Source organism: Chiloscyllium punctatum, chromosome 10, assembly GCF_047496795.1.
Source record: "Chiloscyllium punctatum isolate Juve2018m chromosome 10, sChiPun1.3, whole genome shotgun sequence".
NCBI lineage: Eukaryota > Metazoa > Chordata > Chondrichthyes > Orectolobiformes > Hemiscylliidae > Chiloscyllium > Chiloscyllium punctatum.
The window spans coordinates 97,782,565-97,795,726 of record NC_092748.1 but is presented as its reverse complement, the minus strand read 5'-3'; the positions used below and the strand labels follow the sequence as shown (position 1 = coordinate 97,795,726).

General features: G+C 40.5%; 1 protein-coding gene across 3 annotated transcripts in view; it reads right to left on the bottom strand.

The window, feature by feature from the left end:
* Window positions 1–13,162, bottom strand: part of LOC140482385 (protein mono-ADP-ribosyltransferase PARP14-like) — a 79,893-nt gene that overhangs the window by 46,825 nt on the left and 19,906 nt on the right. For 2 of the 3 annotated variants that reach the window (XM_072579789.1, XM_072579790.1), the window contains exons 8-15: window positions 11,579–11,630; window positions 10,060–10,182; window positions 9,054–9,116; window positions 6,846–6,905; window positions 6,557–6,733; window positions 6,266–6,450; window positions 3,930–3,978; window positions 3,171–3,305 (exon numbers count right to left, since the gene is read on the bottom strand). In XM_072579789.1, coding sequence (XP_072435890.1) covers window positions 3,171–3,305; window positions 3,930–3,978; window positions 6,266–6,450; window positions 6,557–6,733; window positions 6,846–6,905; window positions 9,054–9,116; window positions 10,060–10,182; window positions 11,579–11,630 — 844 coding nt within the window. The remainder of the gene's footprint in view (window positions 1–3,170; window positions 3,306–3,929; window positions 3,979–6,265; window positions 6,451–6,556; window positions 6,734–6,845; window positions 6,906–9,053; window positions 9,117–10,059; window positions 10,183–11,578; window positions 11,631–13,162) is intronic. The other variant, XM_072579791.1, reaches the window with a different exon arrangement.

Here is a 13,162-nt window from a genome sequence, read left to right as displayed (position 1 = left end):
ACCCAATTTGGGTTCTACCAGGGCCACTCAGCTCCAGACCTCATTACAACCTTGGTTCAAACATGGACAAAAGAGCTGAATTCCAGAGGTGAGGTGAGAGTGACAGCCCATGACATCAAGGCTGCATTCGACCAAGTGTGACATTAAGGAGCCCTAGCAAAACTGGAAGCAATGGGTATCAGGAGGCAAAATTTCTGGTGGTTAGAGTCATACCTGACAGGTAGGAAGATGGTCGTGGTTATTGGAGGTCAGTCATCTCAGCTTCAGGACATCTCTGCAGGAGTTCTCCAGGGTAGTGTCTTAGGCCTAACCATTTTCAGCTGCTTCATTAATGACCCTCCCTCCATCATAAGGTCAGAAGTGGAATATTCGCTGAGGATTGCACAATGTTCAGCACCATTCGTGACTCCTCATATTGAAGCAGTCCATGTCCAAATGTAACAAGATCTGGACAATATCCAGACTTAGGCTGACAAGTGGCAAGTAACATTCATGCCAAACAAATGCCAGGCTATGACCATCACCAATAGAAGACAATCTAACCACTTTGATATTCAATGGTGTTACCATCACTGAATCCCCCACTATCAACATTCTGGGATCAGAAACTCAGCTGGACTCACCACGTAAATGCAGTGGCTACAAGATCAGGTCAGAAGCTAGAAATGTGTGGTGAGTAACTCATCTCCTGACTCCTCAAAGCCTGTCCATCATCTACAAGGTACAAGTCAGGAGTGTGATGGAATACTCCCCACTTGCCTGGATGACTGTAGCCCCAGCAACACTCAAAGTCCTGATAACATCAAGGGCAAAGCAGCCCACTTGATTGGCACTGCAAACTCGAGCATCCATTCCCTCCACTACCAACACTCAGTAGAAGCAGTGTGTTGTATCTAGAAGGTGCACTGTGGAAATTCACCAAAGATCCTCAGACAGCACCTTCAAACCCCTGACCGCTTCCATTGAGAAAGACAAGGGTAGCAGATATAGGGGAAAGCCACAAGCTTGAAGTTCACTTCCAATACACTCACCATCTGGACTTAGATATATATCGCTATTCCTTCACTGTCGCTACATCAAAGTCCTGGAATTTCTTCCCTAATAGCATTGTGGATCAACCCACAGCATGTGAACTGCAGCGGTTCATGAAGTCAGCTCACCACCATCTTCTCAAGGGCAGCTAGGGATGGGCAAAAAATGCTGGCCAGTCAGCGATGCCCACATCCCACAAAATGAATTTTAAAAAAAGGTGCTGGTAAATCCAAAATTGGCTGCGGATGCAGTTTTAATTTGATTTATTGAGTCATAGAGTCACTGGGCAGAAATGGACGCTTCGGTCCAACTCATCCACGCCAACCAGACATCCCGATCTGACCCAGTCCTATTTGCCAGCATTTGGCACATATCCCTCTAAATTCTTTCTATTCATTCATGAAACCAAATTGTTCATGGAAGCTGTTGAGAGCGTGGTGCTGGAAATGCGCAGCAGGTCAGGCAGCATCTGAGGAGCAGGAATGAGGCTTGTGGGTCGAGGCTGATGAATAAGTGGGAGAGGTTTGTGGTTGGGGAGAGGTAGCTGGGAAAGCGATAGGTGGATGAAGGTGAGGGAGAAGGTGATAGGTCAGAGGGGGCAGTGATGGACGGGTCTGGAGGGCGGTGCCGAGTTGGAGGCTTAGGACTACATAATGTGGAGGAAGGGAAATGAGGAAGCTGTTGAAATCCACACTTATCCCATATGGTTGCAGGGTCCCATGGCGGAATACGAAGTGTTCCTCCTTCAGGCATCGGGTGGTAACAGTTTGGTGGTCAATGTGGCCCAGGACTTCTATGTCCTTGGTGGAGTGGGAGTTGAACTGTTCAGCCATGGGGTGGTGAAGTTGGTGGGTGCGGGTGTTCCAGAGATGTTCTCTGAAATGAGCTGCAAGAAGGTATCCTGTCTCCCCAATGTAGAGGAGACCACACCTTCATGGAAGCTTTCAGTTTCATATATGCTTGGGCATTTCTGAACGAAAAATAACTCAACTGATCTATTTTATTTACAGATTTAAAACTTGTTTGACAAGTTCAAAGATTTTACAAAATGCTAATCTAATAGAACCGGCTTGCAGTTAGAAGACAGAGAGTGGTGGTGGAGAGTTGCTTTTCAGACTGGAGCCCTCTGACCAGTGGTGTGCCAGAAGAATCAGTGTTGGGTCCACTGCTTTTTGTCTTTAAATCAATGATATAGATGTGAACATAGGCGGTATAGTCAGTAAGTTTGCAGATTACACCAAAATTGGAGGTGTAGTGGACAGTGAAGAAGGTTACATCAGAGTACAATGTGATCTTGATCAGATGGGCTAATGAGCTGAAGAGTGGCAGATGGAGATTAATTTAGATTAATGTGAGGTGCTACATTTAGGAAAGGCAAATCAGAGCAGGACTTATACACTTAATGGTAAGGTCCGAGTGAGTGTTGCTGAACAAAGAGACCTTGGAGTGCAGGTTCATAGCTCCTTGAAAATGGAGTTGCAGGTAGATAGGATAGTGAAGAAGGTGTTTGGTAAGTATTCCTTTATTGGACAGAGCATTGCGTATAGGGTTTGAGAGGTCATGTTGCAGCTGCACAGGACATTAGTTAAGACATTTTTGGAATATTGTTGTGCAATTCTGGTCTCCCTCCTACTGGGAGGATATTGTGAAACATGAAAGGGGGTTGCCAGGATTGGAGGATTTGAGCTGCAGGGAGAGGCTGAATAGGCTGGGGCTGCTTTCCCTGAAGCATCGGAGGCTGAGGGGTGACCTTGTAGAGATTTATAAAATTATCAGGGGCATGGATAGAGTAAATAGATCAGGTCTTTTCCCTGGGGTCGGAGAGTCCAGAACTAGAGGCCATAGGTTTTGGGTGAGAGAGGAAAGATATAAAAAGGACCTAAGGGGCAACTTTTTCATGCAAATGGTGGTGCATGTATGGAATGAGCTGCTAGAGAAAGTGGTGGAGGCTGGTGCAATCACAATATTTACAAGGCATCTGGATGGGTAAATGAATAGGAAGAGTTTAGAGGGATATGGGCCAAGTTCTGGCAAATGGGACGGGATTAGGTTGGGATATCTGGTGGGCATTGATGTGTTGGACTGAAGGGTCTGTTTCCATGCTGTACATCTCTATGACTCTAAGAATATGTACTTACCAGAATTGAGATCTAATGTTGTATTTGTAGAATTCACTATTGCTTTCACACTCTCATTGGTTATGTCTCCTTTCTTCACTTCCACAAAAACATTGTGGATTTTCAGCTGTGTAGGCAACAGACCACCCCTTTGACCTGGAGAGTACCAAAGAGATTTGCTTTTACTCAGTATCATAAATACTGTCAGTTCATGTGCAACAAATATCATAATCTACAATGAAAACTAGTCTATTAAACACTTGTCCAACTTCCAAAATGGTGCCATGCACCAAAGAAAGATGGCACAATAATTTTTCATGCTTTATCTAGATGACATACTTAACATAAAAACTGCTGATTATTTTACATTAATCACAAATTATTGTTTGTACATTACCACTATTGTGTTAAAGCATGGTCATGGAATTTGGAGTTGGAACTATTGTGTACTTTAGTTACTTGCAAAAGTGAATGCACTTTATAACAATCTTGTGAAAAAATGCACTTTGAGAATGGTCTGCAGTGTTCCTCTCCTGGTGACTAGCACATGTCCATTGTTGTGGAAGGAACTTAAGAATGAAATATGTGATATGTAAAAATATATGCAGCTCAGCTGTCAGTGAGCATATCCACCTACCTATTTAAATGAACATCATTTATGAAACTGTTGAATACCAAGTTTACATTTTACTTCCTTATTGAATCAGCTGAGGTTAAGTACAGATTTGCTGTAAGAACAAGGAAGACCTTTTAATTGGTAACAATGGGAGTAACTGTTACCTTGTGTAGTGATACTACCTTGTGGGTTCGTAGTCATCTGTGCTGTGCCCTGAAACGTTAAAATTTGAAAAGAGATAAAATTGGTTAACTTATTAGGAAAACTGAAACCTTTAAAACATCCTACTCTATAATATTGAGCAAATTCACTACTACATTTTAACTAATACAATTATTTTGTTTGATAAGTCAGGAATTCCAAAACAGGCTGAAAATTGTTTGACATTAACAAACAACTTCTTGACGTGAGAAAGTATCTACATTAGGTTTGCACTCTCACTGTGAGAAATGTTTATTTGTTCAAATTTTTGAATTATTTTGATTCAGTTGAAATCAGACATGACAAACAAAATAGATTTGGTGCTTTCCATTATACAAATGATGTTTCATTCTTTGACTCTCACTCTCTAACTAATCATTACTATACACAGGAGCTTAAATAAAATTTGTATTCTGGGTGAGTGGAGACATAACAAATTATTTGAATTTCATATGCTACTCATTAAATCTGAAAATATCTATCACTCATGGTGATCAGGATTCTGAACATTTGGCATGTGGAAATTGCCTTCTGTTTAATTTATGTTTGAGGTTGCTGTATTTATTTTCTGATGATGAATGAAATGTCAGGGTGCATTTACATAAAATATATATCACTTCTGGGAAAAAGCTACATTTTATAACTCTAATGCAACAATTACACTGTAAATGTGAATTTACTGCAGTGCAAAGACCTAAACTGACAGTGCAACAAAGTGACAGTTTCCTGCAGGTGAAAGCATCACTGTAGATTATCCCAGAGTCAGGGCAGATATGTTTCTCAACCTCATTCTCCTGTCTTCTCCCCATCACTCTTGATCCTCATACCAATCAAGAACCTATCTTTCTCTGTCTTGATGGATAGTGTGTTTATATCTGAAACGACAGGCTTACATGTAAACAAAGACCATTTCTGACATAGGGATGTATGATTTAGATGAAAGCTTTAACATCAAATAAGCAATAGCAAATATCTAAATAGGAAATTCAAATTCATGAATGAGATAAATTGACAAATAAGAATTGGGGGAATACAGCACGCAAATTTACTTAATTTACAAGTTCAGCACAATCTAATTGAATACTGGAGAATGTGTCCTGCTGTTGCTCCCATTACTTCTCTTCTTAGATACTCTGATGAAATGAGGTATTTAAGACTCATTTACTTCTCTCTAAAAAGATGCCAAGTGGGCCTGTGTCAAGAATTGAGAAGGGCAAAGAGCAGATGAATGAGCCTAAAAAAAAGGTAAGTTCATTTTTTTTTATGTTAACGGACTCCTTGGGCAGTTTCCCACTGTTTGCCAGTGGCAATAGCTTTTCTGGCAATAGTTAATTTCCTTGGTTCCAGGTGCAGGGCTTTTCCAGTGGCTTTGGGCTTTTTTTTTTAAAGTTAGTGAGCTGGATACAGAAATCAAGATTGGTTCAGATCATATCAAGCTGAGGAGACTTGGGCATGTTCGTCCTGACTTGTTTCTAAAAGTTGGACAATAGTAGACGACAAGTAATCCTACCGGGTAGAATTCTGACTTAAACTAAATCAGGTTGGAGTAAACAATTTGTTGAAATGCCAGATGGAAGTCACTGCATCTGGATTATAGTCTTTAGTCTGTTCCCCAACCTTAAGCTTCTGGAAATCTGGGTTTGAATTCCATCACGTCAGATGGAGAAGCTTGAACTCAAACATGAAACTTGAATCTGCTGTTCTTATATGGTCTGGAGTACAGGTGACTCCAAATCACAGCAATATGGTTGACTCTTAACTCCTCTGAACAATTAGGGATGGGCAATAAATGCTGGCCCAGTGAGCAATGCTGGCATCCCATGAATGGACAAATAATAATTTAAAAGTTCTAAGCACTATATAGTAGAAAAGATCTAGATGCACTAGAAGAAAAGTAGAACACATTTACCAGAATGTTACTTGGGCTCAGAGAAGTTGATGATGAGGACAGATCTCCAGAACGCTGATAGGGGTAGGGAGGGGAATATATGCCTGGTGGTGGGGTCTGTCTGGAGGTGGCGGAAATGACGAAGGATGATACGATGTATCCGGAGGTTGGTGGGGTGGAAGGTGAGGACCAGTGGGGTTCTGTCCTGGTGGCGATTGGAGGGGCAGGGTTCAAGGACGGAGGTGCGGGAAGTGGAGGAGATGTGGTGGAGAGCGTCGTCAACCATGTTGGAGGGGAACCTTCTAAAACTGGTGCACTGCATAACTGTAACATTAGATTGTTACTTCCTCCACTTTAATTTGTTCAACTAAACACAGAGACCCAATGAAAATAGAAATCTCTCCGGATTACCATCGTGTTAACGCTGGAAGGCAAACTCTTCTCTTCAAAAGCCTCAGCAAATGTGTCATAAACATATTGCTCAAATGCCACAATGGAAATAGATTTCATGCTGGACGTTGAAATACTTGAGAAATAATTGTCCAGTCCACTGAAGATAGCGTGGATGGCAGTTTTGCAACTGATTCCACCTTTACCTGAACAAAATGCAGATACTGATTAACAAATTGCAGAAAAATCAAAGGAAAATAAAAACAAATCATAGGATAAGCTTGCCAAAATAATTGAGAGGGGTGAAGTTACCTGTCCCTATGGCTGGGAAAGCAACACTAGTGACGTTATGCTTCTCACATTCCTTAAGAACGTTATGTACTGAAGCTGTGATCCCAGTTGCTGTTGTGGGCCCAACCATGTGCACTATTAGTCTACAATGAAGGTTGCCACTTTGCGTGACTGCAACACCATCACTTGATTGTTTACCTATGAAAGAAATGAGTGAAAGAAATTGACCCTCAATACATTCTACCTACAGCAATGGCAAACAAGTTCTTATTTTTATTTATAACCCAAAATAGCAGATACATCATTTTACCTCTTTTCCCAGACAGAGCCATCAGTAGATGCTGTACAAGGTTGGCAGAAGGCTGGAGCTCTAAGAAGTAGGAAGACAGCAGAGAAGGTTGAGACTGGTTAAAGAGAACAAGTTAAATAGACAAGGCAGGCAAGAGCACAGCAAAGAATGAGGGAAGACGAATGAATTAAACTCAAGGCATGTCTGATAACATGACACTGGGATAGCATAACTATAACAGAAACATGACTGAGGGAAGGACAGGATTGGCAGCTCAGTGTTCTGGTGTACAATGCTATAGCAAGGATAGAAGCAGAGGCAAGAGAGGAGAGGGAATGGCAGTTTTGATGAAGGAAAACATCACGCCAGTACTGACGAGGGGGCATTCCTTGAGGGATGGTCCAGTGAAGCTATATGGGTGGAATTGAGAAATAAGAAGCAGGTGATCACTTTGATGGGATTGTAATATAGACTCCCCAATAATCAGCAGGGAATTGAGGAGCAAAGGGGGCATAAGGCAGATAAGGTTAAGGAGAATTCAAAGGGATTCTACAAACATATTAAAAGGACAAAAGAGTAACGAGGGAGAGAATAGGACACCCGCAAGGTCAACAAAGCTGTCTATGTGTAGAACCACAGGAAATCCTAAATGAACATCTACCATGGAGAAAGACATGGAAGCTGGGGAACTTAGAGAAATAAATTGTGATGTCTTGAAAGGATTCTAAATTACAGGTGAAAAGATGCTGATCATCTTAAAAAGCATAAAAATGGATAAAACCCCAAGCCCTGATCAAGTGTATCCCAGGACATTGTGGAAAGCTAGGGAAGAAATTGTGGGTCCCCTAGCAGAGATATTTGTATCATCGACAGCCATAGGTAAGATGCTGGGGAGAAGACTGGAGGGTGGCCAGTCTTGTATCATTATTTAAGACAGGCTGCAAGGAGAAACCAGGGGACTACAAACTTTTGAGAGACAGGATCTACATCCATTGGAGAGGCAAGGACTGATTAGGGATAGTCAGCATGGCTTTGTGTTTGGGATATCATTTCTAACAAACTTGATTCAGTTATTTTTGAATAGGTGATCAAGAAGATAGATGAAGGCAGAGTGGTAGATGTTGTCTACATAGTATTTAGCAAGGTCTTTAACAAGTTTCGCATGGTTGACTAGTTAGTAAAATTGGATCACATGGAATCCAGGGGAAGCTATCCAATTGGATAGAAAATTGGCTTGATGATAGGAGACAGGGGATGGTGGTACAGAGTTGTTGTTCAGACTGGAAGCCTGTGACCAGTGGTGTGCCATAAGGATTATTGCTAGGTCTATTGTTGTTCATCATTTATGCAAATGATTTGGATGAGAATATAGGAGGCATGGTTAGTAAGTTTGTAGATGATACCAAAATTGGTGATGTAGTCAACAATAACGAAGGTTATCTAAGATTACAATGGAATCTTGATCAACTGGGCCAGTAGGCCAAGGAATGACGGAAGGCATTTAAGTTTGATAAATGCATGTTGTTGCATTTGCTAAGACAAATCAGAGCAGGACTTACAAAGTGAAAGATAATGTGCTGGGGTATGTTCTTGAACAGAGAAAAGGGGTGCAGGTACATAGTTCTTTAAAAGTGGGTGGAGATTGAGGCCAATGTAAAGGTGCAAATATTCAGACAGTTACACTCCTTGGCTCAGAGATATTGATTGCCATTAACTTTGGACCCATATTTGCCCTTAAACAGAGCTGACTTAATCTCAGTCGATTACAGGTTAGAGAAACCACTTGGTCAATGTGAGGGGATAGTCAGGAGGACCACCCATTACTAGACAGTAAATTAAAGTGCTAACAGGTTGTTAAGATAAAATAAATGCTTCCCTCTCTTGGCTGTTCAATGTCATTTCGTAAATAAATTTCAGTATACTCTATCTACTTTTCAATAGTCAATAACAACAAATGTTGATATTTTTGCAATACTATAGATCCAACTGATGCATTATAAAAACATCACCATCCTCTAATCTCCTTCAATCTTTTCTCATAAACTGAGAATTTTAAGATGCCCTTTTAATCTTTTGCCCCCTTCTTGATGTCTTTTTTCTTCTGATTGATAACGCCTGAAGACAGATTCAATGTGAGGGCTTATTACTCAATTCTTACACTATGGTAGCCACTTTTCTTCCAAAGCACATATCTGAGATAATCATAGCCCTGACTGAGATGACCAATACCTAGGGCCTTGCATTCTTCTTGTACACAACTGCCTGCAGCTTGTAGTATCGCACCGGACACACCTGTAAGCAAGATAAAAACAATGTTAAGAAGAAAATAGGGCCTTTTTCACTTGACAAAACCAGCATCATCAGGTCACCCTTTGATATTTTTGGGTAACTTTAGAATTGATTGATGATGCAAATTCGTCAGTGGTGAACCAATCATTCATCCTTCTCCAAAACTGATTTTCCTTCACAGAATCCCAACAATGTGGAAGCAGGCCATTCAGCCCATCCAGTCATCACCAACCCTCCGAAGAGTGTCCCCACTCCCATAGCCTTGCAACCCTGCATTTTCCATGACTAATCCACCTAGCCTGCACATACATAGACTCTCAGGGCAACTTAGCATGGCCAATTCTCCTAATCTGTACATCTTTGGACTGTGGAAGGAAACCTGAGCACCCGGAGGAAACCCACATAGACATGGGGAGAATGTACAAACTTCACACAGATAGTTGCCCAAAGATGGAATTGAATTGGGGTTCCTGGTAGTGGGGAGGCAGCACTGCTAACTGCTGAGCCACCTTGCTATCCTCAGGGGATTGAAGAGGAGACTAAGTCAGCACTTGAATATTATTTGTGGAATTCAGAGGAGTATTTTTGCTCTTCTTCAAGCCCAAAAGAGAAGTCAATAAAAATAAAAACAACTTCTTTTTTTGGCAATTCCTTTAGATCTAAATATTTATCCACAATAATTTCTTCATTTAGGTTAAAATAGTAGTTGCACCTTGATAATGTCATAGAAGCCTAAACTACTATTAATGAATGACCCCATCAGTTCTGAGTCAGTTCCCATTCTGTCTGCAAAGGAGAATGGTTTAAAAGTGAAACTTGCATGAAATATGCTAAAAGTATATGGTTGATTTTAAATGCACTGTTTCCACACAGTTCAGATGACCACATGTCGTCGAAAGTTTATTTTTATCAGTATCTATTCAGATAAATGACCACTGGAACTTACCAGAATTTAAGTCTAAAGTGCTGTTGGTAGAATTTACTATTGCATCTGTACTTTCCTGAGTGATATCACCCTTTTTTAGAGTAATTGTTATCCCACTTATTTGTATTGCTGTAGATGTAGATGCTGCAGAGAGATCAAAACATCATTACTCTGAATTAAAAGAATCTAGTGTTATTAAACACTAAACACTTTGCTTGTGAAATCTTAAATGATAATGAATTATGTTTCTTTATTTTATTTGCAATTTTTATTGTTTTTACATATTTTAAGGTTACAGCCCTCACTTATTAGCTTCTGTGTAAGGATGACAGCTTGATACATTACATAGACTTGCTCCCACTTCCACCACATATTCTACTGATTTCTGTAGTTCTGTTAAGGTGGTTGCTGTTATTGTTTCTTTATCTTGCATTCCTTCCTGTTTATTATCTGCATTTGCACATTAACCACGTTCAATCAATTCACTTTAACTCATTTACGTCCGCTTTTGGGAAATTTGTTACAAAGGGTACAGATAGGGCTCAAATGTACATTTCCCTGACTATGCAATGAGGGGAGTGTTGAAAGGAACAAAGCAAAATATTTAATAAAATGTTGTAACTTGTGGACAGGGATTTCATTATTTGTGGTGTTAAGAAAAGTGTAAAAATTTAAGCAGAAATTTTGAGGCCTCCTACCCAGAAAAATTAGCCTTCAAAATAGTTGAAAGTACCCACCTCCCCATCTGTCTTGTCACTGGCAATAATTTTCAGGGTCTACTGCTGAATGATGCAGGAAGCTCCTTCAGCTTGGTGGTGGGCTCTTTTAAGACGCAGTATATGAGGACCCCAACTGCAGTTTTCAACCGCACGAGTGGAAATTAATGCCGTGCAGTCAGTATCAGCTGGATCGGGCAATCAATTCCTCTTTCTTTTTGTCGACTGACTGGACAAAGGATAAACATCTACATTCACAGCGGGCATGGTTCCGCTGCACCCTGTCATGACTCCAGATATCAGACCCATATCCTTTATCCCATTTCCCTACGATTCACAGATCAATTAGACCTCCTGATTGTATATCAGCTCAAAGCCAAAGGACTTCCCTGGGGCTTGCAAACTCTGACCTCAGATCACAACATGGACCGAGCCCTGACTCTAAAACTATTCCAACCTGTCACGAATACAGTTAATTGTCCAGCATCTTCTACTGGCCAAGTTGATATCAACTCAACAGACTCAATGGGGGAGAATAACACATTCATGGTCTTCGTCTGCCTGAAGAATCTTGAAACTACCTCAAACTATATCGATTGTACTTTGTAGGACTGGAACTGCTATTACAATAAAGGTGTGTCAGATCCCGAAAACTTCCAACAAGTCATTCGGTCAAGCTATGCCAAAGATTGACATAGCTCATAAACTGCCATGAGAATTATTTCAACAGAAGCATTTCTAGAAACTATTGAAATTTTGCTTGTATTTTGTAAAATTTGTCAATTATACTGTCCTGCTTAAAAGTTACACAAATGACATCTTACCTTTGGGAGGTAATGTTGGTGTAATGTGGGTTTGTTTCTGTTGTGCAATGATCTAAGCATGAAATAAACAATTGTTAAAGAGCAGATAAGTGTCGGTACGTTAACAACAATGCATTATTCCTGCAACTGGTTCAACACGTTCCTCAGGATTTTTAATAATATGTCAGTTTTTGGTCAATTCAACTTAATTCACATAAGTAAGCAGCTGATTAAACACTGGATATGGTGTCAAATAAATGGTACAGTTGCAGTTAAGGGTAAACAAGGGAAGGGTATTGATTGATTAATCATTATTGAATGCATTAGAAAGATTCTAGTGGTGCAGTAGTAGTGTCTCTCCCTCTAAGCCAGGAGAATCAAGTTCAGGTCCCACCTACTCCAGAGGTGTGTAGTAAAGTTTCTGAACAGGTCAATTAGAAGATATAAAATTGTTGTGTACATTTAGATAGGAAGTGGAGGGTCTATTTAAGAGACTGGGCCTTACACACATATTTTGTGAATAAATCTTATGTCAAACGTAAAATCTGTAAACTGATTCTTACTTCGGCATCTGGCTTGGATCTAATTTAACATTAGCCTGAAGATTCATGCTTTGGTATGGAAAATTGTGTTATGTCCTCTGCAGAAATATCAGGACAAATCTAATCCGATGGATTACAGCTTCATCAGTAAAATGTTGGAAGGCATTGAAACTACTATAAAGCGGCACATAACAGCAAGTGCTCACATACGATGAAAAAACAGAATTACAAGTATAATGAGCCCTTTTTAAGCCCTTTTTGAGTTTTTTTTAGCCATTTTAAGCCTCACTGGCACTATACTTACTAGAGTCATAATCATACAGATGGTCAGCATGGAAACAGACCCTTCTGTCCAACTTGTTTATGCCGACCAGATATCCCAACCTAATCTAGTAGAACCCAGCCCATATCCCTCCAAACCCTTCCTATTCATATACCCAACCAAATGCCTTTAAAATGTTGCAATTGTACTAGCCTTCACCATTTCCTCTGGCAACCCATTCCACACATGCACCATCCTCGGGGTGAAAAAATTGCCCCTTAGGTCTCTTTTATATCTTTCCCCTCTCAGCCTAAACCTATGCCCTCTAGTTCTGGACTCACCCACACCAAGGAAAAGACCTTGTCTATTTACCCTATCTATGCCCCTCATGATTTTATAAACCTCTATAAGGTCACTCCTCAGCCTCTGATGTTCCAGGAAAAATAACTCAAACCTGTTCAGCCTCTCCTTGTAGCTCAAATCCTCCAATCCTGGCAACATCCTTGTAAATCTTTTCTGAATCCTTTCAAGTTTCACAATATCCTTCGGATAGGAAGAAGACCAGAATTGCACACAATATTCTAAAAGTGGCTTAACCAATGTCCTGTCCAGCTGTAACATGACCTCCCAACTCCTGTGCTCAGTACTCTGACCAATAAAAGAAAGCATACCAAATGCCTTCTTCACTACCCTATTTACCTGTGACTCTACTTTCAAGGAGCTATGAACCTGCAGTCCAAGGTCTCTTTGTTCAGCAACACTCCCAAGGACCTTACCATTAAATATGTAAGTCCTGCTAAG